A 23,815-nucleotide genomic window follows, 5' to 3' on the forward strand; every position below is an offset into this window, starting at 1 on the left:
TTCCTACATATATGTCTATAAAGAAGACATAAAAATATCAATATACACCTGAAAAAGTTAATAAAAATAACGACAAATATTTGGTGTAATAGTATTTTGTAAAATATATTACAAAATTGATATTATGCATAAAAGAAAATATTTATTATAAAATGCATCTCACAATATGTAATATATGTTGGATATTATAATTTATTCTAAATTAAGGAAAACATTGAAATAGATACTTTTTTGGGGGGGAGGGGGTCCGGTTGTGGGGCCTGAACTCTGGGCCTGGGCGCTGTCCCTCAGCTCTTCAGCTCAAGGCTAGCACTCTACCACTTGAGCCACAGTGCCACTTTCGGCTTTTTTCTTTTTGCTTATGTGGTGCTAAGGAATCGAACCCAGAGCCTTGAGCATGCAAGGCAAGCGCTCTACCACTGAGCCACCTTCCCAGCCCCTGAAATAGATACTTTTAAACTAATGTTTTTGTCGGTCGTGGGGCTTGAAATCTGGGCCTGGGCATTGTCCCAAAGCTCTTCAGCTCAAGGCTAGCACTCTACCACTTGAGCCATAGTGCCACTTCTGGCTTTTTCTACTATGTGGTGCTGAGAAATCGAACTCAGGACTTCATGATTGCAAGGCTAGCACTCCACCACTGAGCCACTTTCCCAGCCCTAAACTAATATTTGTAATATGTCTTTTAATAACTAATCAAATATTTGAAATAAAATTTCTAAGAATTTAAATACGCCATAAAGAAAGTGTGACCTAATTCTCACACTACACACCACACACACACACACACACACACACACACACACACACACACACTTCATACCTGACAATTGGAAACTAAGTATCATTTCAAAACATGCTTCCCAATTTTTTAGTAGACAATGTAACTATACAACATCTGTTACATAGTAGAAACAATACTGTTATAGTTGTAATATCCTGATTACCATGCAATAAAATAGAAATGATGAAAAATAGCTGTCTTCTAATTTCTCAAATAATTATTTTCACTTGGCTAATAGCTTTATTTTCTGAACTTCAAAATTTGTTCAAGGGGGAGGTAACAATTTTACATGTCCAGTTAAGTGTCCAGTGCTTCTTGATCAGAGTACCCTTCCATCATTCTCACCAATCCTTTCTATTCCCTCCCTTTATCACAAACTTTCTTTATCTAATATATACATTCATTATTCTGCTGTAAATTATTTATTGTTCTAGGAAGAGAATGTAGAGTAGAAAATAATCCAATACTCATTATTTAACAAAGCTAGTGACATACAATATCAGTAGTTAAGAGCAAATACTTCTGTTGAGAACAAATATGGCTAGAAAAAATTGAAGGTAATGTTTTTTAGTGGTACTGAAGGTTGAACCCAGAGACCTGCCTGCATTAGCTGAGTAGGCACTGTACCACTAAATCAATCTGCCTATATTTTGTGCTTTTGTTATTTTTTTCTTCTTGTTTTCTTTTTTTATTGTTAATGTGATGGACAGAGGGGTTACAGTTACATAAGTAAGGTAATAAGTATATTTCTTGTCAAACTTGTTACCTCTTCCCTCATTTTTCTTCTACTTTCTCTACTCCTAACCCCATCCCCAAGTTGTACAGATTACTTCTAACATATTGTTTTGTGTATGTCACTGTTGCACTGGTTTCCCCCTTGTCCTTTGTCTCACTATTCTGTTGTTCCCCTTCCCTCCCCTAATTCAAATAAATGTATATAAAATACCAGGGTACTAAAATCAAACACAATGACAGTGGGGGATATACCATGGGGAAAGAAGATACAAAAGAAACAAATCACATAGTACATTGAAAACAGCAACAGCAAAGAAAACATCTTGTGTCCATGTCTTGGAGTTCATTTTGCTTAGCATCATCTTATATAGTCATTTGTACATAGTTATTGAGCTAGTCTGCTCACCTGCTAAGATTATCCTAGATGTATACTAATTATTGCAAATAAGGGAAACCATGGGACCTATGCTTCTTTGGGTCTTGATTACTTCACTTAGTATAATTTTTTCCAAGCCTTTCCATTTCCTTACAAATGGGGCAGGGTCAATCTTTTGGATGGAAGCATAGAATTCCATTTGTGTGTGTGTGTGTGTGTGTGTGTGTGTGTGTGTGTGTGTGTAATTCACATTTTTTTGATCCATTCATCTCTTGAGGGGCATCTGGGTTGAGTCCATATCTTAGCTATGGTGAATGATATTGTGATAAACATAGTTGTGCTGTGTCAGAGGCATAAACCTGGGTAAGCCCATCTGAACTTCTGTGTGCCGTGAGGGTGCATTCAGGCATGCATTCCTCTGGGGGAGAAAGGGACACCTGTTCCTCCATGTGGGGCAAAGGTTCTGAGTCCAGTGCCAGACTCAGGTGATGGTTTGTGGAAAGTGCCATTTGTGCTTCTCCTAGTTAACCCTGTAGAACAATGCCTCGAGATCCCCTTTGTGTACTCACCTGTGCTTTACCTACTTTTACAACTGAAACTGCTCCACATTTGTCGGTAAGGATTAGCTTTTCCTGCTTACTGACTTAAAGTTAAACTCTAATTGTCTGTGCTCCCGTAAAACTGTTTAAGATTAACTCTCTGCCCCCTGACAAAAGATTTACTTCTCCTGCTTGTGTGCTGTATATAAGCATGTGTCTATACCTGCATGATGTAGTCCCTTCCTGCCTAAGCCAGACATTGCATTCCCAGATCCCACTATGGAAACAGCGACAGTGCTGGTAGCTTTAGTGTAGCCTTGTTTGTGATCATTTGGGTAAATGCGCAGAAGTGGGAATGCTAGGTCATAGGGGAGCTTTATACTGCTTTCCAGAGTGGTTGAACAAGTTTATATTCCCACAGACAGTGCAGTAGGGTTCTCTTTTGTCCACATCCCCTCTAGCATCTCTTGTTATTAGATTTCTTGATTATAGCCATTCTAACTGGGGTGATTCTTACATATCACCCTGCACCAGAATCAATTCCAAATGTTTCAAAGACCTCGAAGTAAAAACAGGAAGGAATAGTGAAACTCTAGAGCTCCTTGGCACAGGTCAAAAGTTTCTCAATAGAGGACCAGAAACACAACAAATCAAAGAATGGGATTGCAGAGCTTCTATATAGGAAAGGACATAGCAGGCAAGATCAATAGGAAGCCCCTGGATTGGGAGAAGATCTTCAAAAGCCATACAACAGACAAGCACCTCATATCTAAAATATTCTTAGAGCTCAAAAAATTAGATCCCCCCCAAAACAAATCCTTAAAGAAACAACCGCCCCATTAATAAGTGGGCTAGACTTGAAGGAGAGACTTCTCTGAAAAGGAAATAAGAATGGCTAATAGACATATAAAGAAATGCTCAACATCTCAGATAGATAGATAGATAGATAGATAGATAGATAGATAGATAGATAGATAGATAGATAGATAGATAGATAGATAGATAGATAGATAGATAGATAGATAGATAGATAGATAGATAGATAGATAGATAATAGATAGATTCTTTCACTGAGCTTCTTTTGCAAGGCTAACACTCTGCCACTTTGAGACACAAAGGCACTTATGGTCTTTTCTGAGTAGTTCACTGGAAATAAGAATCTCATGGACTTTTCTGTCCAGGCTGGCATTGAACCACAACCCTCAGATCTCAGTCTCCTGAATAGCTAGAGTTATAGGTGTAAGACAGCAGTTTTCAGCTTGAAAATGATTATTTTTAAAAGCATCAGTTCTGTATGCCAACAATGAGAAGATTGAGTATGAAATCAGAAAAGCAACTGCACTTGTAATAGTCTCAAAGTAGACAATGTAGCTAAACAACACTTGTCACATAGTAAAACAATAATACTATAGATGTAATATCCTGATTCGATATAGAATCAATTTAGCCAAGGAAATGAAGGGCATCTACAACACAACTAAAACCTTTTGAAGAAGAAAGAAATTGAAAAAGATATAGGAAGGGGAAAGGGCTCCCATGTTCCTGGATTGGCAGAATTAATAATACAAAAATGTCAGTATTGCCCAAAGAAATCTACAATTCAATTCAGTACCCATCAAACACCAATGACATTCTTTACTGTGATTAACAATCCAAAAATTCATATGAAACCACAAAAGGCCCTGAATCACAAAAGCAATACTGAGGGAAAAAGTATAATAATTCAAAGTATAACAAGTAATAATTCAAAGTATAATAAGACAATTCTATTACAGAGCTACAGTAATTAACTAGCTTGGCACTAGGACAAAAACAGGTCCAGTAAGAGAATAAAAGACCCAGAAATAATGTTTGATAAATGATATTAGGAAAACTAGGTATTCACATCCAGAAAATTCAAACTGTAGCTCTTTTACCCTGAACTAATATAAATCCAAAATTAATCAAATACCTCAATGTAAGTACTGAAACCATTAAAGTACTATAGGAAAAAGTAAAAGAAGCACTGAAATGTCTCAGCACAAGCAAGAACACCGAGTAAGGTACCAGGGGCTTGGTAAATTAGAGAACAGACAAAAGGGATTACATGAAACAGAAGTTTCTGCTTAGCATATAACAAAGTTAAGCTAAAAAGTGAGCTTACAGAATGAGAAATCTTTGCCAGCTCTATGTCAGATAATGGTCTAATATCCAGAATATACAAAAATCTTAGGAAATTAAACCCTTAAAGAATTGATAATCCAATTAATAATAGGGCAAGTGAGCTAAACAGAGACTTCTCAGAAGAAGTACAAATGGCCAATAAACCCATGAAGAAATTTTTCAACATCTCTGGCCATAAAATAAAATGCAAACCAAAACAACACTCAAGCTATAGCTCTACTTTTGGCTTTTTGCTGGTTAACTGGAGATAAGAATCTCAAGGGCTTTCTTGCCCAAGCTGAGATCTAAGCCTCCAGAATGGATAAAATTAAAGGTGTGTGCCACTTTCAAGTCCCCCTTACAGTAATATAGCAGCAGTTGATGCCTCTTTCTCTTGTGCTAGGGAGGCACAGAAATATGTGCCAGAATGTTCTAAAAACCAGTAAACAGGATGATTTAAGATATAGAATGCATGATCCAGATGGATAGAATGCATTGTATATATGGTATGTGAAGAATATTGTGAAAATCAATATCCAGAATGGGAAAAACTTACAACTGCTGGCTTTGGCTTAGAAAACACTGCAGAGAGAGCAGAGGGGCTATGTATCAAATTTATAGAGATGGCCCTAAATATATAATTCAAAATTGACCATTCAGGAAAAGAAAAATAGATTCAGTGCCAAAATGATGAGTTTAGCGACCTGGGTGAGGAACTAGCCCATCGATCAATGAAAGGTAGATCATCTTGTGCCAATATTAGAGAATAAAAGCCCATATTTTCAGTCTCCAGAGCTTGCAAAGCAAAAAAGGTTTAACAAACTTACCAACAGTATCACATGGTTCATCTTTGTGTACACAGAAATCTTTCCTAGAAAGAGTAGAAAATAAATATAAAATTTCCACAACCAATATGCGTTATGTAAGAAATTTTAATTGTTATATAATTAATTCAATTATATGTTGTAGCTACAAAATTTAATGAAAATCAGAATAGGAATAACTACTTTTTAATGCTCAGCAGATTGGAGAGAAATTAAAATATAGTAAATTCACAACTGTTTTAATCTTGATATTATTAACCTATTTTATATACAATATTCCAAAAATAAAACATCATCTGAATTTTGGCAGAGCCCATGACTTTGTTACAAAAATAACTATTATCTGTTATTGGATATGGCTTTCCATTTGAAAATATTTATTAGATCTTTATTTCTTAAAACTCAAAAATAGTGTCCAGATTGAAAATTTAAGTGTAAGAGAAACAATTTAAAGCAATATAACATTTTATATATGACTTGCAAAAATATGATGAAGACTGATCATTTTAATTAGGATTTTATAGGCCCTAGCTATAAAAATATCTATATATTTTTTTCCTTTATTGTGCTATTGTTTCTAGGATCTAGCTATAAACATCATTAATTTTGTCCTTTATTTTGCTACTATCTCTTGGAGACCTTTTTTTCAAGAATTGTTCATGCTATTACCAGTTTTTAGGATTTCATAGACCACAATTTATTAAAATTTACCATTTAAGGTTTTTAGATTTGGAGCCACTCTATATGAAATCAAAGCTTTTACCTGCCTTCTACCACTGATGTGATAGCAGGCAACTAACTCACTTACTCTTCTCAAATATTCCTCTATCATCTCATCTAAAAACCAGATTCAAGTCAGCACCAGTGACTGATGCCTGTAATTCTATCTAAAAACCAGATTCAAGTCAGCACCAGTGACTGATGCCTGTAATTATTAGATACTTAAAAGGCTGAGATTTGAGGACCATGGTTGGAAGCCACCCTGGGCAGAAAAATCCATTAAAATCTTAACTCCAATTAACCAGAAAAGAGCTGGAAATGGGCCTGTGCTGCAACTAGAAGAGCTCTGGCCTTGAGTAAAAAAGGTTAGGGGCAGTGTCCACAGCCTGAGTTCACACTCCAGTACTGGCACAAGAAGAAAGGCTTGATCCTACTATGAAGATTTATTCTATAGATTGATTAATCAGCTGTCAAATATTTAGAACACGGTCACTATGTGACTGAATGCATTTTCTCATATAACTAAGTCAAAGAATGTCAGTCACAAAATAACTAGTTCTCAAAATTTGATATTTTATTTTAGAAACACTGTGATAATAATTTTTCCTAAGTCAGACACAGTTTTGACTCTTACATATTAGATCATAGCTTGAATCTTGCATATTCAGTCATATAAATATCTTATATTTGCCCCAAAATACTCATAAACACACCATACTATTTTATATAATAAGTAGAACCACTACCATTTAGAAAATATGAATGAGTTTAGATTTGATGTAAGTTCCATTCTGGAGATGATAGACAGCAATTAAGCAAATAATGTCTATGTTTCTCTGTCTTTAACTATAAAACAGAATTGGTCTAAAATATTCCTATAAGAAGCACATGATATAAGTTTTTCAAAAACTTTCTAGGAACTTTAAACATGTTGGTGATAATATTTCTTTAGGTGATATGGATTTTTTTTTTTTTTGGTAGGTCATGGGGGGTGAACTCTGGGCCTGGGCACTGTCCCTTAGCTCTTCAGCTCAAGGCAAGCACCTACCACTTGAGCCACAGAACCACTTTTTTCTGCTTATGTGGTGCTGAGGAACTGAACCAAGGGCCTCATGGATGAAAGGCAAACACTCTACCAGTGAGCAACTTCCCAGCCCAATTTCAAAATTTATTAACTTCTTTTACTACTTGACATTAGGTTGTTTTTATTGCTACTGCTATTATTCTTAGAACATAACATAAACAAGTACCCACTGACCATGTAGGTTCCACACAATTTTCTGTTTTTAAATATTGTATTGTTATTATAGTAGTGATGGTGGTTCTGCACAATTATAGTGGTATTATAATGGTTCTACACAATTTTCACCATTATAAACAATCGTGTAATTGGTTTGGGGTATATGAATAAGAAAGAAAACCCTCTTTAAAAAAAAATCTTCTCTCAATTATCAGGTCAAAATGTTTTTCTTAAATGAAAAAATGACTAAAATTCCAATGCAATCTTTAGCCAATTCACTAACAATTAAATTTGTATTAACCATTACAATTTACATCTTTTTTGACCCATCAACACACTTGTCAGTTGTTAACTATATAGAATCTTATATACTTCTTTGAATGCATGTGTTTTTGGAATGGTGTGTAATACATGCTCATGAGGTATCCCTAGTCAATGTTCTGATTATTTAACTGAATAGAAACTTGGGGTTGATTTTTACATCTTTTAGTGGGGAACAATTGTTAAAAATTCCCTTAGGGCTGGATGTAAATATAACTCGGCAGTATAGACCTTTTCTAGCTCTTGTGATTATAAATTTTTAGATTCTACTAATTTTTGTTTTATTTAAAAGCTAAATATTTAAATTCTAAGTTTGTATTTTATTTTCAATAACTTTTTATTATGTAAAAATATTTATTTTTGTGTATTTTATTAGAGATATGGTTTGATATTAATGTCAGTATGTTCATAATAAATTAGTTTTTGTTTGATGTATCTTTTTATTTTACTTCAGGTTTGAGCTCAGAGCTTCTCTCACTCAGCTTTCTTGCTCACAGTTTATTCCATATAAGTCACTCAAACAATATTCTATCTCTTGAGCCACTCATCTAGCCTGGCTTATTGCTATTTAATTAGCAATGGAAACTTGAAAACCATTCTTCCTAGGCCAGCTTCAAACTCTGATTCTATGGATCTCAGCCTCCTGAGTACCTAGAATTATAGGTGTAAGCCACCAGCAGCTATTTTTCTATTTATTCTAGCTATACTTTCTTATCTTGTTTGTGTTTCAAAGTAATATTAAAGTGTGCTTAATGTTGATTCAGTTTTCATTTTCAAGAGTCTATTACTTTCTTATTGATACTGTGAAAAATCACATAGCTTAGTGACTTAAGTTTATTACCTTAGAGTATAGAGATCAGAAGTTGAGATTTCATAAAAATAATTTTACATTACTGTGTTCCTTGCAGAAGCTCTAAGTGAAATTGTCTTTTCTTTGCTATTCTACTCATTAGTGGTTTTTCAGATTCCTTGATACAAAATCCCTTTCCATATAAAGGCTACCCCTTGCATCACTTAACTATCACATCCACAATCACATCTCCTCTGAACCCTCTGCCACTTTCTGTCTGTACTGCCTCAACTGATTTGGTCACAGAGATAATCCTAGATAATTTCAACATCTCAATACAGTCACGTTGTCAGCTATAAAAGATAACATATTCACAGGCTCTGAGAATTAGACCATTAATATGGGTGAGTACATTATTCTGCCTACCACATAAATTTTATATCTAAAATAAAAAATTGTGTGTAGTCTTTACTGCCAGGCCAAGACACAAAATATTTTTAAAATTCTTCCTCACTCTTTTATGCTTAGAAATTAGATATCTGGATCCATCTTGTCACTAAGATCTCAAATTATATGGGATTTTAAAATCATCAATGCTGCTTTCCTTAGTTCTATTTTCCATTTTCAAACTGTAGATATGATATTCTTTTTTCTTTATCATTCAGTAAAAACCTGTAAACTAAGTTGTCACAGTGTTTATTTCTTTCCTTTTTTACTATTTGGAAATTATTCATAATACTACCTGAACATAGAATTTTAGATTGAATTTATTGAGTCCTAACACTTAGACACCATTTCATTTAATGCTAATATTCATAAACATTGATTAGAAATCTATAATTGCGTGTTTTGCTCTTCTTGGATTCATTTCACCCATTTCTGGTTAATTTCAATATCTCTTTTTGTCTTTGTAGTTATTTAGTTCCAATTAGATGTTTCTAAGTTGTGATATTATGGTAATTTGTCCTCTGTGGAGCATGGATTTTTTTTCAATTGAAAGTCTATGGACATATTAAAATCCTTACCATTATCTCTGAAATTCTGTTTTTCCACAGAAGTACTTTAGAAGTCTCTTTCTGATGTCTGCAACATTCAATTTCCTTTTGCATTTCCAACTTTTAACAACTCAGTCTTCTACAAGAATTATTCAGACCCACCACTCATTCAACTAGTGCTTTCTTCAGCTGCATCAAATCTCTTCAGCTAAGAAGCTGAGTTTTTTTAAGAATAAATATTGTATTTCTTTTCTAGAATTTTTTCTCAGTTTTCAAACCAAGTATTGTCCAAGAACATTTTATTCCCATTTGTGAATGATTTCTTTATGTAATGATGCTTTTTTATAATCCCATCAGTAATTTTTAATATGTTTTTCATTATACTCAGGTTTTTACAATGGGTGATGCTCTTATTATGTTGATATTCTATTATGTTATTACTATTATGTTATTATTATGTTATTATGGTATTATTATGTTATTATTATTATTTTACTATTATTATTATGTTATTATTATTATGTTACTATTATTATTATGTTACTATTATGTTATTATTATGATATTATTATGTTGATATTCTATTATGAGCTCATTTAATGCTACTACATTTATAGATTCCTTGCATCGTATAAAGCAAGAAAGAGTCTCTGTAGAACAGTTTTGAAAATACTTTGAATTTAGAACTTTGAATTTGAAATTAGACTCATGAAACTCAATTCTGGAGTCATCTTTATCCTAACCTTCAGTATGGAAGAAACAGAGTGATTGTTGACACTCTGGGCTGGCCAGCAGAGATTTGACCACATATGTTTATGAAGAGTCTGAATTTCTAAGAGTTATAATTATTTATAATCATATAATCATATCTGTTCCACTTATTACTTAGAATAGCCTCAGTGTCTTTCCTTTACACAACACTGCATTCCTTAGTTCAAACTGCTCTCACACAGTCATTACCTGGCTATATAAGCAGCTTATAGATGGGCATACAAACATATTCATGTATTTTCCTACAATCTACAGTTGTGTAGAATTATAAGAGTTTATGATTATCCAGTAAGATTATCAGAATTAAAATAAATGAACTAAATTTGTGACTTGATATTTAGAAGTTATGATAAGTGAAAGGATAACTTTGTTTATTGCTAACATTAGATATTAATATACATATAAACTAGCCAAGTATGTGTTACTATATTTTATAACATGCATTTTTGCCAAAGTCCTTAAGTACATAACTGTCCCATAATATGTTCACATTGATCTCAACTTTCAATGTTTTTCAAACATATTTTTCTACACTTAAGGATTATGTTAATTATAATTTATAAAAATTAATGAATAACAATATTTTGATTTCTCTTTTAAAAGACTAAAGAGACAGAGGAGTAAAATAAGTATTTAATATCAATAATTTATTATGAAAATCTTTCACCTTTTCACCTGACATGACACCATTACAGAATTTATTTTGAATAAGAATGAAGAGAAAGAACAAATTGGAGTGAAGAAGCTAAAGTGTACTTTAAAATAAAATCCTTCCAATGCAAAGCACTGGTCTTAAAATATTAATTTAATTATTTTAAGTTACTGTTAATTTTTAGGAATGCATTGATAATTCTAGCATTTAGACAAACTAATTCGGCTGTAGCACCTTATTGCACAAATTTGTTCCATAAATAATCATTGGAGTATTTATTAACCTCAGAGTCTCTCGCATGAAACCATTCTCTACTTTTTGTTTAGAATCCAAATAATTCAGGTACTCAGGCTCTCTTAAAATTCTTCTTCTCTTTATTGTAATTTTATTCAATTGTTTTGATTATCTTTTTCCTACCTCTGTTACTTTTGTAATGTATATCCAAAATACTTTACCTCCATAGAGTTTCTACTAACTGTAAGAGCTCTCCCAGTATGCCACCCCAAACTACAGGAGACACAATGCAGTAGTGCCATTTGCTGTCTACTGGTCACTTTGGGCTTCAGAAAAATAAAACAATCCAGTATTTTTACTTTGATAAATCTATAAAATTAATAATAATTCTTTTATTTTTGTTATTTTAACTAATAATCCATTCTGGGTAATTGAAAGTTGTTCACTACTACAAAACACATTGATTGTTATCTCCTTTATTTTAAAATTATGCCTGTTTATGTCTTTCAAATCTGTTGTTCTATTTAAGCAAGTATCACAGTTCATTTTTCTTTTGTTACTTGTTACAAATAAATAGCACAGAAAACAAATATAAAGTTCACAATCAGTTTGTCCATCAGCACTGAGATTATATAATGCATTAAATGTAATCAAAGATGATTTTTATGAAAACATTCCAAAATTAGACCATGACAGATGAATGGGAGAAGATACAATAAAATATTATTCCATCAACATAGCAACTCTTGTTTCCTTACCCTGATCTTCCCCATTGGAAAACAAATAGTTAACATCCACTTCAATAGATAAAATACAGAACTAGAAACCTGATGATTTGGGGCCAACAAGACTGCTCTCAACCAGAACATTTACTTCCCAGACTATAAATAAGATTTTATTTTCTCCAACTTGAGTGACTCTTTGCCAGGCATAAATATGCTCATTCACAGAATGTATCCATCGGAAAACACCTTTGAACACTGTGTGTTTTCTGGTTAGACTGTTCCATACATAGGCTTCCGATCACAGAATCTGACTCCACACTGAGGAAGCCCACTTTTTTTTAGAGGATATAAACTGAACAACATAGTAAGAGCATGTGATTTATCCAGTTAATGAAGTTCCTTGAGTTTCCCTTTTCCCTCTCATTTCTGATGTCTGGTTTTTCAGTTCTTTCTTTGATTTTGAAATAGAACCTTTCTCAACTATGATAATAAGCCCATAATTTACCCCCTTTTGGGCTCAAGTTAGGTGAAGTTCATCTCTGTAGTTCAAAACAAACTACAAATGATACAGAACAGTGCATTTTTCTTGTGACATTTTATAGAGAATTTCAAATAGATGATGTGGTATAGTAAAAGTTTTATGGCATATTTATGTTGAGTAAATGACAAACATAGTTATCACTTTTCTGCATTCACAGATATAAAAACTGTTTTTCACAGAGACACTTTCTAGATGTACATAGGCTGGTGTGTCACATAATCTACAAGTACATTATATATATATAACAATGTAAATGTTTCCTTCAATTTCTGTGTGGTATACAACCAATACAATTCATTATGATAGGATGATTTTAGTGTTTCTTGTTTGCCAAGCAGCGGATGGAAGGAAAACCACAGTTAAAAGAGTTCTCCTCTGAAGGCACAATCACCTTTATAATGAGATAAGGTCCTTATGATGAGTTAGAAGGGAGTTTAGAGAACAGTGTTAAATAATGACACACCTATTTTTCAACTGTCTTTGCAACAAACAAATGGAGAAAGAAATAATAATGATGATGATAATGAATAGTATGGTAATGCAGCAAACCAAAGAACCACATAAAATCAAATCTTCATCTCAGAGCCAAGAATCACTTAGTGTAAAGTATATTCAGATGTAGGGGGAAAGGGATTTTATGTGCTTTTCTAAATATGTAATACATTGTGTCATGATACAGCAGGCTGCAACTTGATTATTTGATTTACATAATATGAACCAAGGGAATTAATTCAGCTGTAACTAAACATGATAAAACTATGACAAATGTACTGCTTATTATCAAGGGTTTCTATTTTCAAGCCAATTTCTATCACTTAAGTACAAACAAAAATGAATAAAGCATATTATTTTAAAACTTACAAGATCTTTTATGCAAAAGTAGTATATCTCACAAAAATTGAAGTATAAATTGCCAGCACCATTAGACTTCAGATGAGACTATAATTCTTAGTCTTCAGTGATCAGTTTCTTTCTAGAAGGCCAAACTAATGCATTCTGAATGTGAAAATACTCTATTTGTTTTTGAAGTGGGAAACATTAGTTTTCTGCCTAGACTTGTGTTCATTTGGGTTCAAATCCTCACTTTGGGCTCAGGTGAACTCACTACACATGAAGTCTGAACAACAGTTTCATTTATATAAGTTTATGGAAATAATCCTATTAGGCCTTGGCAGTAAGAAGACCAATAAATCCTGTTGAAGTTAGGATTTATATTGAGCAATAAAATATATTGTCTTTAATTTCCAAGAATAAAGATGCAGCTGAGAATAAGTCTCAATGTGGAATTTTATAATGCCCTGGGTTATACCTATAAATGATTCATTCAAAACTTACACTATTATTTGTATTAAATTGATGTATTTCTATGTTTTATTAAAATTTATTTATCTTACTAGTCAATGGCACTGTTTGAAATGATCTTTCAAAAGTATTGTTTCTAACGTATTTATAAGATTATTTCTTTGTTGCTTTATATGTCCCTCCCCCACAGTATAACCCCTGCTTTCACTGTATTTGATGTTGATATAATTTGTGGAGGGGAAGGGGAAAAACAAGTCGTTTAAATAAGGATACAGGTGGACACGTTGCAACAATGAGAAGTACAAGTTGTTATGTCGAAAATGAACTTTACAACTTTGGTGGGGGTGAGGGAGGGTTGGGTGGGGGGGTGGGGGGAGGCTGGGAAAGGATGGGAAGGGGAAACAAAGGAGGAGGCTACAATGCTTGATAAGAAATGTACTCATTGGGCTGGGAAGGTGGCTCAGTGGTAGAGCGCTTGCCTTGCAAGCATGAGGCCCTGGGTTCAATTCCTCAGTACCACATAAGCAAAAAGAAAAAAGCCGGAAGTGGCACTGTGTCTGAAGTGGTAGAGCTCTAGCTTTGAGCTGAAGAGCTGAGGGACAGCGCCCAGGCCCAGAGTTCAGGCCCCATGACCGGACCCAAAAAAAAAAAAAAAAAAAAAAAAAGAAACGTACTCATTATCTTGCCCATGTAATTGTAACCCCTCTGTACAGTATTTTCACAATAAAAAATATAAAAAAGAAATATTATTGTATCATCAAAATTCATTCATTCATTTAAAATTTGGAATCTATTTCTTCATCGACAGTCAAACCTATGCAAATATCTTTCACATGCGAGCTACAAGATCCTAAGTAGTTGTCAGACAACAATTGTGTTCTATTCTTAAGCTACTTCGTTAGCACAATTAACCATTTTTAACACAAATATAATTATTTCACTGCCTTATTCAATATATAGCATAGCTTCTTAATGTTCTTAGATGAAGAAAAACAATGCTTATTTTGGCATCTCTAATCTCAATAATCTCAACCTTATAGAGTCCTGTTGATATAGTTACTTGCTCAATTAATAGGACTTCTTTCTTGCCATAGTAACAAAGAGCATGTTAGTTAGATTTTTTTTTTCTTTTAATCAACACAATTGTGCTGGTGAAACTTATATAACATGCACATAACTTAAATGAACTATTGAAAAATATTGATGAAATATAATCTTATGTGTTTTATGAATGGTAAACATTTCATCACTACAGAAATTCACCTGTGCTGCTTTTCAATTTGAAAATGGTCAGTTACGTCTCTTGTAGAATTTTTTATAACTGAAATAATCTTGATACCTATTTTTATTTGACTTTTTCACTTAGTATTATACGTTTCACATCCATTTGGAAGTGGTTTAATGAAGAATGTTCAAGTATCTGAATATCTCAAAATAAATTCATTCACATTTAAACATATTTAAACCACTTATAACTGCTATAAACATTCAAATGAGTTTTTCTAGGTATAAATATTTACATTTTTCTTAAAGATATAAAATCTGATACGAGTATTATGTTAAATGACTGCTAACTTTTAAAGAAAATAATTTCTCTTACAAAGTGGTTGAACTACTTTATATTCTCACTAACAATGGAGTTTTCCAGAAATGCCTACATTATATGGGTTTGAAACCAATTACTGTTTGTATAAATTGGATTCATAATACAATGATGTTTTCGGAAGGTGTTGAAAAGGAGTTGAGGCCTAATTGGAAGAAGTATGTACCTAGACATGCCCTGGGAAGACATGCCTTATCCCAGGCCCTTTCCTGATTCTCTGCTTCCAGGCTGCCTGAAGTAAGCATCTTTGTTCTGCCAATGGCTCCCTGGAATGAGGCTTTCTTTTACAATGGTCCTAGAAACCAGGAAGACAGGTACTCCATGGGACAGATAAATCTTTTTTTTCTTAAATTGTTTAGTTCAGGTACTTTTTGTTAAAGTGTTATAAAACTAATGTCACAACTATTTTCCTGAATTTTGTGACTTGATAATCTTTATATTTTGCATTTCTTTATGGATGCAGATTTTAATTGCAAAGAAGTCTAGATTATTATTGTTAATATTTGTGATTTTTGATATATATGAAATCATTGTTCTTTGCCTTTCAGGAATATTTAATTGTGTCTTTTATAAAATAAGTTTTACAGTTGCTGCTTTAATATTTAAGTCTATAAGCCTATAGAAATTAGAATTCACAAAAGTTAAGGATTTGGTTCATTTTCATCATAAAGATGTTCAGATAGCTTTATCATTTTATAAATAGGTTAAGTATCATTTGATAAAAGTAGGTTTTTTTTTTTCATTTTATTAGATTAGTTGTAAAAAGAAGTTAAAATTGTGACATACCCTTAGATGCATGACATTCCATTACTCTCCTACCTCCTACTTCCTTCTTTTCCTAAACCAACCACAGTAGGCTGCACTAATTCAATAACGAAGTTTGGCTGGTAGGTATTTTTCCCAGTCTTTCTTTTCTGATGTGAAGTCAGTCATCAATCACTAATCAAAAGCCAAACATAATTTCCAAGCCCCTAAAAATTGGTAGACCATAATCTTGTCTCCCCATAAAGATTCTGATGAGTCTTAGATCCAAGGTTTAATAGGGCATGTAAGTATACACATTTCTCTGGGTTATCATTCTCAGATGAAACACAGACTTTATGTTTTTCAGCTTAATGCTAGAAATGATTGGAAGGTCTCACAAACTTGCTTCCCATTTGTGACTAGAAGCTACTCAATTGCTTTTTTCCTTTCAAAAACTGAACTACACAGAAAAACACTTGCTGGTGGACTGAGTCAGTTTCTATCCAATTGTACTGGTACTTGCCTCATTTTCACAGATGCCCTGCATATGCACTTGCCCAGCCACTTCCTCACACAGGACTTTTATCTCTGGTGCCCTCACCAGGGCCACTTGCTATATTAACAGAGAAATTGTGGGCCTCCCTGATGCAATTTCTTTGAGATTTAAGCTTTTCACTAATTCACTGACAACTAAAACAGTTGCTAAATAAATATCTACCAGTTTTGTGGAATTGTTTATTGCAGAATTCCAGTATCCAATACACCTGCATAGTTCAGAATGGAAGTTGAGCTGTATGCTTGCATAAAGATAGCTTTCTTCAGGAATTATTTAGAAATGTTTTTAAAAAATTATTTATCATTAAGTAAATAGATTTATTTCAGAAAATCATGTTATGCTGCTATGTTTGTGGGATGTGAAATGCTATTTTTATAATTAAATCATTATATCTAAATTGAGCAAATGAATGCTCATTTATATTTTGCTAGCATTGCCTTAGAAGACCCATCCTTGGAAAATTGTCAATATACATTGTATACATTATATACTTACTCCTTATTTATAATTCTTTTTTTTTTTTTTTGTCGGTTGTGGGGCCTGAATTCTGGGCCTGGGCGCTATCCCCCAGCTATTCAGCTGTAGACCAACGCTCTACCAGTTGAGCCTAAGCCCCACTTCTGGCTTTTTCTGCTTAGGTGGTGCTGAGGAAACAAACCCAGGGCCTCATGCTTGCAAGGCAAGCACTCTACCACTGAGCCACCTTCCCAGTGCCCTTATTTATAATTCTAACAATTACATGTTATACTTGCTGTTGTATTCTGCCAAAATGTGATTAGTGTATTAACAATGCAGCTCATATTTATAAGCTTGATATTCAAATGAAGCTCTTCTCTGATGCAACCAGAAAATATGCAAACTATTAAAGAGTACTTTACATGGCAGTGAATGAATAACATAGAGTAACCACATATTTTGATGTTCCATTAAAAATTCTCCATTATTTTAACTAGTTCCATAATTTTAACTCATCAAAGCTGATGTCTTTTGACATAAAAATCTTAAGGGTTGTTCATTGATTTAATCAAGTGTTTTATCAAGATGGTATCTGGTTGTTTAAAAAAATCAGTTATTACAAACTGAAGGATATTGTTAAAATATTACACAAAAAGAATTTTTGAAACCAATATCTGTATTAAAAGCCACAAATTAACAGAATTACCATCACATGCTGAATTAGAAATGCAATTCAATTCCTTTGGAAAATTTACCTTGTTATAAGTATAGCTGCATCAATTGAAGTCAAATCTTCTCTCCAATGTGTTGACATCTCTGAGTGGATATCATTCTTCTTGCCAAATTCTTCATGTTGCCACTTACAAAAACTCTCTAGCATTTTCTCTCCATGGTGCCCAATATACAGATCTGCCTGCAACAGAACGTATTTTACTTTCTGTAGGTCATTCTTAGACATACTAAGAAACAAAAACTCAAGGCACTTCCTGAATTACTGGAGCAAACTATCAACCATGATAATAATTAGACCTGAAAACCTATTAGGATTAACTTAGTCTGAGCAAAAAAGAAAAAGAAAAAATGGTAATAGAACATTTAGAAAAATGTCAAACTTTTTATATTTCAGAAAATAACATTGAAATACCTGTTTAATGACATGGCAAAAGGATATTGTCTACTTGAAATAAAGTACAGGTAAACTAATATATCAATGTATAAGTAACACATACGGGGTTATATGCAAAGTATACAAACACATTTGCCAAAATATGATATATACAAAGTAGGATTCAAATGCTGTAAATACTTAGAATAACTTATTCACAGTTCAACAAAATGGTACTTAAAGGTTGGTGGGTTTAAAAAAGGTATAGACAAATGAAGAGAGGAAGGGGAGAATTTACTATAATATTCAATGTGTATCCTACAAATATATAAAAATTAAGGAAAGGGTTGATTAAGGAAAGGGAAGAGGGCAAATAAACAAGTTATATGGGTGAAGATGCATTATATTCATAAACTGATCTGTTGAATGGTACAAGTATTTAAACATAATAAAAATATAAAAATCTTTTAAAAATCATGTTCAATAGAATAAGTATTATTTAAAATCACCTTTAAAAATTACATTTTGGAAAGCAAAGATTTATTGGCAAGATCCTTAGAAACAAAGAATATTTTATTGTTGGAAAATTGAGGTTTTAACCACAACTAAAGGCCAATTTTGCCGGGCGCCAGTGGCTCACGCCTGTAATCCTAGCTACTCAGGAGGCTGAGATCTGAGGATCGCAGTTCAAAGCCAGCCTGGGCAGGAGAGACCGTGAGACACCTATCTCCAATAAACCACTAGAAAACCGGAAGTGGCGCTGTAGCTCAAGTGGTAGAGCGCTTGCCTTGAGCTGAAGAGCTGAGGGACAACGCCCAGGCCCAGAGTTCAAGCCCCACAACTGCCAAAAAAAATAAATAAATAAAAATAAAGGCCAATTTTATGTATACTTTATTGACTCTGTGGATTTTTCTATATTTTAAGTGAATAAAAGTATATTCCTAAAATTTTATTTACTTACCAACTTCCTGAATAAAATTTCTTACTCACTTAATTGAATAAAAATTCAGTTTTCTTACTGGAGTTTCATGAAGCAGAATAAGCTTTATCACACGAAGATTGACCTGCACACCCAGACTCTTGTGTTGGAAAAGGTTAAAAACCTGAAAACAAAAATAAAGTTTTATATTAGACTAAAAAATATTTTAATTTTTTATTGATATATCAAAACAGAGCTATTCGTTTATCAAATAAAGCAAATGCTTTGCTCTTTTTTTTATTTTTTTATTGTGAATATACTGTACAGAGGGGTTACAATTACATGGGCAAGATAATGAGTACATTTCTCATCAAGCATTGTAGCCTCCTCCTTTGTTTACCCTTCCTATCCCTTCCCATCCTCCCCTCGCCCCCCCACTCAGTCCTCCCCCATAACAACCCCCCCCCCAAAGTTGTAAAGTTCATTTTTGACATAACGACTTGTACATCTCATTGTTGCAATGGGTCCACCTGTATCCCTATTTAAACGATTTGTTTTTCCCCTTCGCCTCCACAAATTATACCGATATCAAATACAGTGAAAGCAAAGCAGGGGTTATACTGTGGGGGAGGGACATAAAAAGCAACAAAGAAATAATCTTATAAATGTGTTAGAAACAATCGCATGAACGAAAAAAAGAACATTTGAATACATATCTTAGGGTCATTTCCCACATCACCTTATCTGACCTTACTTGACTCAGACATATACTAGATATTGCAAATAAGGGAAACCATGGGACCTATGTTTCTTTGGGTCTGGCTTACTTCACTTAATATAATTTTTTCTAAGCCTTTCCATTTCCTAGCAAATTTTAATTTTTCTTAAATGCCAGATATAGTATTTGGAAAGTAGAATGATTTTAGAAGTCATACATTGTTTTAAAAAATAGCATTTCTAGCCCAGCTCTGGTGGCTCACGCCTTTAATCCTAGCTACTCAGGAGGCTGAGATCTGAGGATTGCAGTTCAAAGCCAGAGCAGGCAGGAAAGTCCGTGAGACTCTTATCTCCAATAAACCACTAGAAAACCAGAAGTGGCACTGTGGCTCAAGTGGTAGAGCGCATGCCTTGAGCTGAAGAACACAGGGACAGTGCCCAGGCCCAGATTCAAGCCCCACAAACAACCCCCCCCCAAAAAAATAGCATTTCTTAATGTATACTAAGAAATATAAAACTTGTACACCAAAGACATGTCTTTAGAGATGATAGTATGTAAATGAAAAGGAAGTAGCCTATGTTAGTCTACACATATGCTGTGGGTTAGCAGAATCTTCAGAATTCAGCTAAATATTGATGTTGTTTCTGAAGAGTATAAAATGGTCCACTGGAAAAATAGGCCAGTGATAGAAAAATTGGTAAAAACAAGAACTTCCTCATCTCTCAAACAGAGGTTCCTACCTGATCTTCTAGGATAATATTATGTTTTATTCCATTTCTTCTCTCCTAAGAGCCACTCTTTTCTTTTTTCTGGTTCTCACTTTCTTTCTTTCTTTCTTTCTTTCTTTCTTTCTTTCTTTCTTTCTTCCTTCCTTCCTTCCTTCCTTTCTTCCTTCCTTCCTTCCTTCCTTTCTTTCTTTCTTTCTTTCCTTTTATTGTTTTGTGGTCTTGAACTCAGGGTCTGGGCACTGTCCCTGAGCTTTTCTGTTCAAGGCTAGCACTCTACCACTTCAACCACAACTCCACTTCTGAGTTTCTTTCTTTTTTTTTTTTTTTTTTTTGAGTAGTTTGTTGGAAATAAGTGTCTCACAGACTTTCCTATCCTGGTTGGCTTTGAAATGCGATCCTCAGGTTTTAGTCTCCTGAATAGCTAGGATCACAGGTGTGAACTGCAAGTGCCCAGCTTTGAGTCACTCTTTATATAATCCTCAAGTTCTCTGAAGAAATGTTATCAAGTACAGTATACAATTGGGTCAAAGGATGCATGTGGTATTTAGCAGCCAGAAAATGCTAGATATAAGCTAGATTTCTCCACACTAGAAATTGTTGACTTCATTGAGCTACCTGTGTTTCTGCTTGTTAAAATTTTATCTAATAACTATTAAGTTTTATTCATTAACTTGAATTATATCTGATGTTCAGTATTGCATAATTTATAAATTAAGTGGACTACCAGCATCTATTTTTATACCATTTAACCATTAATCTATAGTACAATTGGTAAGACCTTGCATATGAACAAACATTGTAATATTTCTGTTAATATCAACCAAAGGCCTTTAAATGACCAAAAACAAAGATAAAATAATAAAAAGCAAAAAAAAAAAAAAAATCCCAGAAGAAAAGGTTTACCACATTAAAACAAATCACGAAGGCAGAGGTGTTTTTGTTGTTACCATTGTTATTGCTGTTGTTCTGAATTAGATATGACCCCTTTTTTGTCCACCCTGGAGATGGATCACTTTGGTACAACTCATTACCAAATCAGTATTTTATGATACTAATAAAAGAAAGTAATAACAATGATTTAATTATTAAAGAACTTCATTATACATACTCACACATTCTTCCTTAGAGTTTCCTTGCAAAAATTCCAAGCACTTTAAAGTTTGCCTACCATATTTAAGATGGTTAGAATGAATCTCCTGGCCGCATCTGCACCGTGATAAGAAACCATTGCCGGGTCTGCAACCACTACCGTCTCTATGTTGTATTCTTGAGATGACTTATATGAACTCCGTTTCCATCTTCCACTTTCTGCTAATTTTTTAGACCTAGGTCTTCCTTTATCTGGAACAGAAAAATAGTATTGTTGTATTATGTTTAAGTAATTGTACAAAGGAGTTGTAATTTAACAAAGCAGTTTATGAATGTAATACGTCTTGGTCAGTGTCACCCCTTTCAACATTCTCACCCCCCCTTCTCTGCCAATCTACTTCCATTTTGGTGAAAGCAGTAACATTAATCTTTCAAAACAGTGAGCCAAAACAGAAAGTCTCTTGTATAGATGGAATCTCATGGGCACATTACTTTTGAGTCTGAGCTCAAAAACAAATGTATTGAAGTTGTCACAAGTTACGTTTGCTATGTAATTTGTATGCTTCATTTATCTTGTATGTAAAATAAAAAGTAAGCTGGGTGCTGGTGGCTCATACCTGCAATCGTAGCTACTCAGGAGGCTGAGATCTGAGGGATCACAGTTCAAAACCAACCCAGGCAAGAAAATCAGCGAGACTCAAATCTCCAATAATCTATATAAGAAAAATAAAGCTGGAAGTAGGTCTAAGGCTCCAGTGGTAGAGCATTAGCTTTGAGCAAAAGAAGCTCAGGGAGATGGTGGAAGAGAAGCTGGAGGCTGAACAAGCTCTCTCATAGAAAGCAGTTTTAGTGTTCCAGTAAACAGTTCTAGGCTAGAGAATGACACCAGGTGTGCCATTACAGTACAAAGAGTTTGGCCAGAGAGGGAAAATCCAGCAGCTTGGTCAAGGAGACAGATCTGAGCACTTGCTGGTAGCCGCAGCTGCGGTAGCATCAGCCACGGCCACCATACCAACAGAGAAAGCCCGGGACAAAAGTGCCGAATACGGCTTGCAAGTGGATTCTACTCACCACCAGCAAGAACTGACAAGGAGCAGAAATCTTCATCCTGCTGATTAAAGAGCAGGGTTGGCCCAGGAACCAAGAGTCTGACATGAGTAGAACCCTGACATCCTCAATCCTTCTCACAGAGCAACAGTAGAAAGGTTGCCCCTCCCTCACCACCTGAGAAGATCTCCATCTTTGATACTGACAAAGGCAGGGCCCAGCAGCTAGCACCAATGCACGCCTTGGAAGAAAACAATTGGAACCATTAGCAAGTCACAGGAACCTGACCTCACCTGCCAGGCTCACCTCCACCCAGGGGAAAGTCACCCTCCCAGGCAGAGGAAAGGCTGTCCCCAGAAGAGTGACTTTCATCACTGGGTAAACAGAGCCAGAGTCTGCCCCTCTCTATAGCAGCCTAGACAATCGATTGAAATTCAGTAAATGTAAACCCTGAGAATGGCTCCAGGCTGGGCTCTCTGAGCCCCTCAGGGAAAAGCTACTGATTGCTGATAGGCCTTAACCCTACCCAGAACTTAGCCTCATCACAGCAACTCCAAACTAGAGGAAACAGCCATCTCCCTCTTTTGTGATACTCAAAGATCTCCCTCCCATTGAACTAGCCTGAAAGGAGGATAACAAAATCCTGGGTAAAGCAGAACATTTTTCTGCCTGCTTAAACAAACTGACTTAAGAAACCATTCACACCACAGGAAAACCAAATACCACAAACAGACCAGAGACTCCACCAAGATATTGGTTATGGACACAGGGAAGATACAAAAAGTTCCCCTCGCCACACCACACCCCCCCCCAAAAAAAAATCAAAGAACTCTTTTTTTCTATCTATTTTTTATTATTATTTTTCTATGCTTTCTTTTTTTTCTTTTTTTTCATAATTTTTATTTTAGGAGTGTATGTGTGTGTGTGATTTTTTTTTAAATATCTTTGGGAATTTTGGTCCTTTTTTTTCTTTTCTCTTTCATTCTTTTTTATGTGACTTAATTACTGTTCTGCTCATTCCCAGATATATACCCGTCGTCGATTATTAGACCTTATGCCTCATTGTGTACATATTTAATCCAGAAATTTATTACTCAGTTCACAACCTCTTAGGCTTAACTTCCTTTATAGTAGTATTATTTCTTTACACCGATGTAAGTTT

The 23,815-nt window shown here is 34.2% G+C and overlaps 1 protein-coding gene across 1 annotated transcript in view; it reads right to left on the bottom strand.

Moving 5' to 3' along the window:
* Adamts19 (ADAM metallopeptidase with thrombospondin type 1 motif 19) overlaps positions 1-23,815 on the bottom strand; it is a 250,921-nt gene that overhangs the window by 161,365 nt on the left and 65,741 nt on the right. Inside the window, exons 4-7 of the mRNA XM_042692116.1 lie at positions 21,686-21,858; positions 19,172-19,255; positions 17,803-17,960; positions 5,401-5,444 (exon numbers count right to left, since the gene is read on the bottom strand). Coding sequence (XP_042548050.1) covers positions 5,401-5,444; positions 17,803-17,960; positions 19,172-19,255; positions 21,686-21,858 — 459 coding nt within the window. The remainder of the gene's footprint in view (positions 1-5,400; positions 5,445-17,802; positions 17,961-19,171; positions 19,256-21,685; positions 21,859-23,815) is intronic.

This window comes from Dipodomys spectabilis, unplaced genomic scaffold (assembly GCF_019054845.1).
Source record: "Dipodomys spectabilis isolate Male_0828 unplaced genomic scaffold, ASM1905484v1 ptg000147l, whole genome shotgun sequence".
Classification (NCBI taxonomy): domain Eukaryota; kingdom Metazoa; phylum Chordata; class Mammalia; order Rodentia; family Heteromyidae; genus Dipodomys; species Dipodomys spectabilis.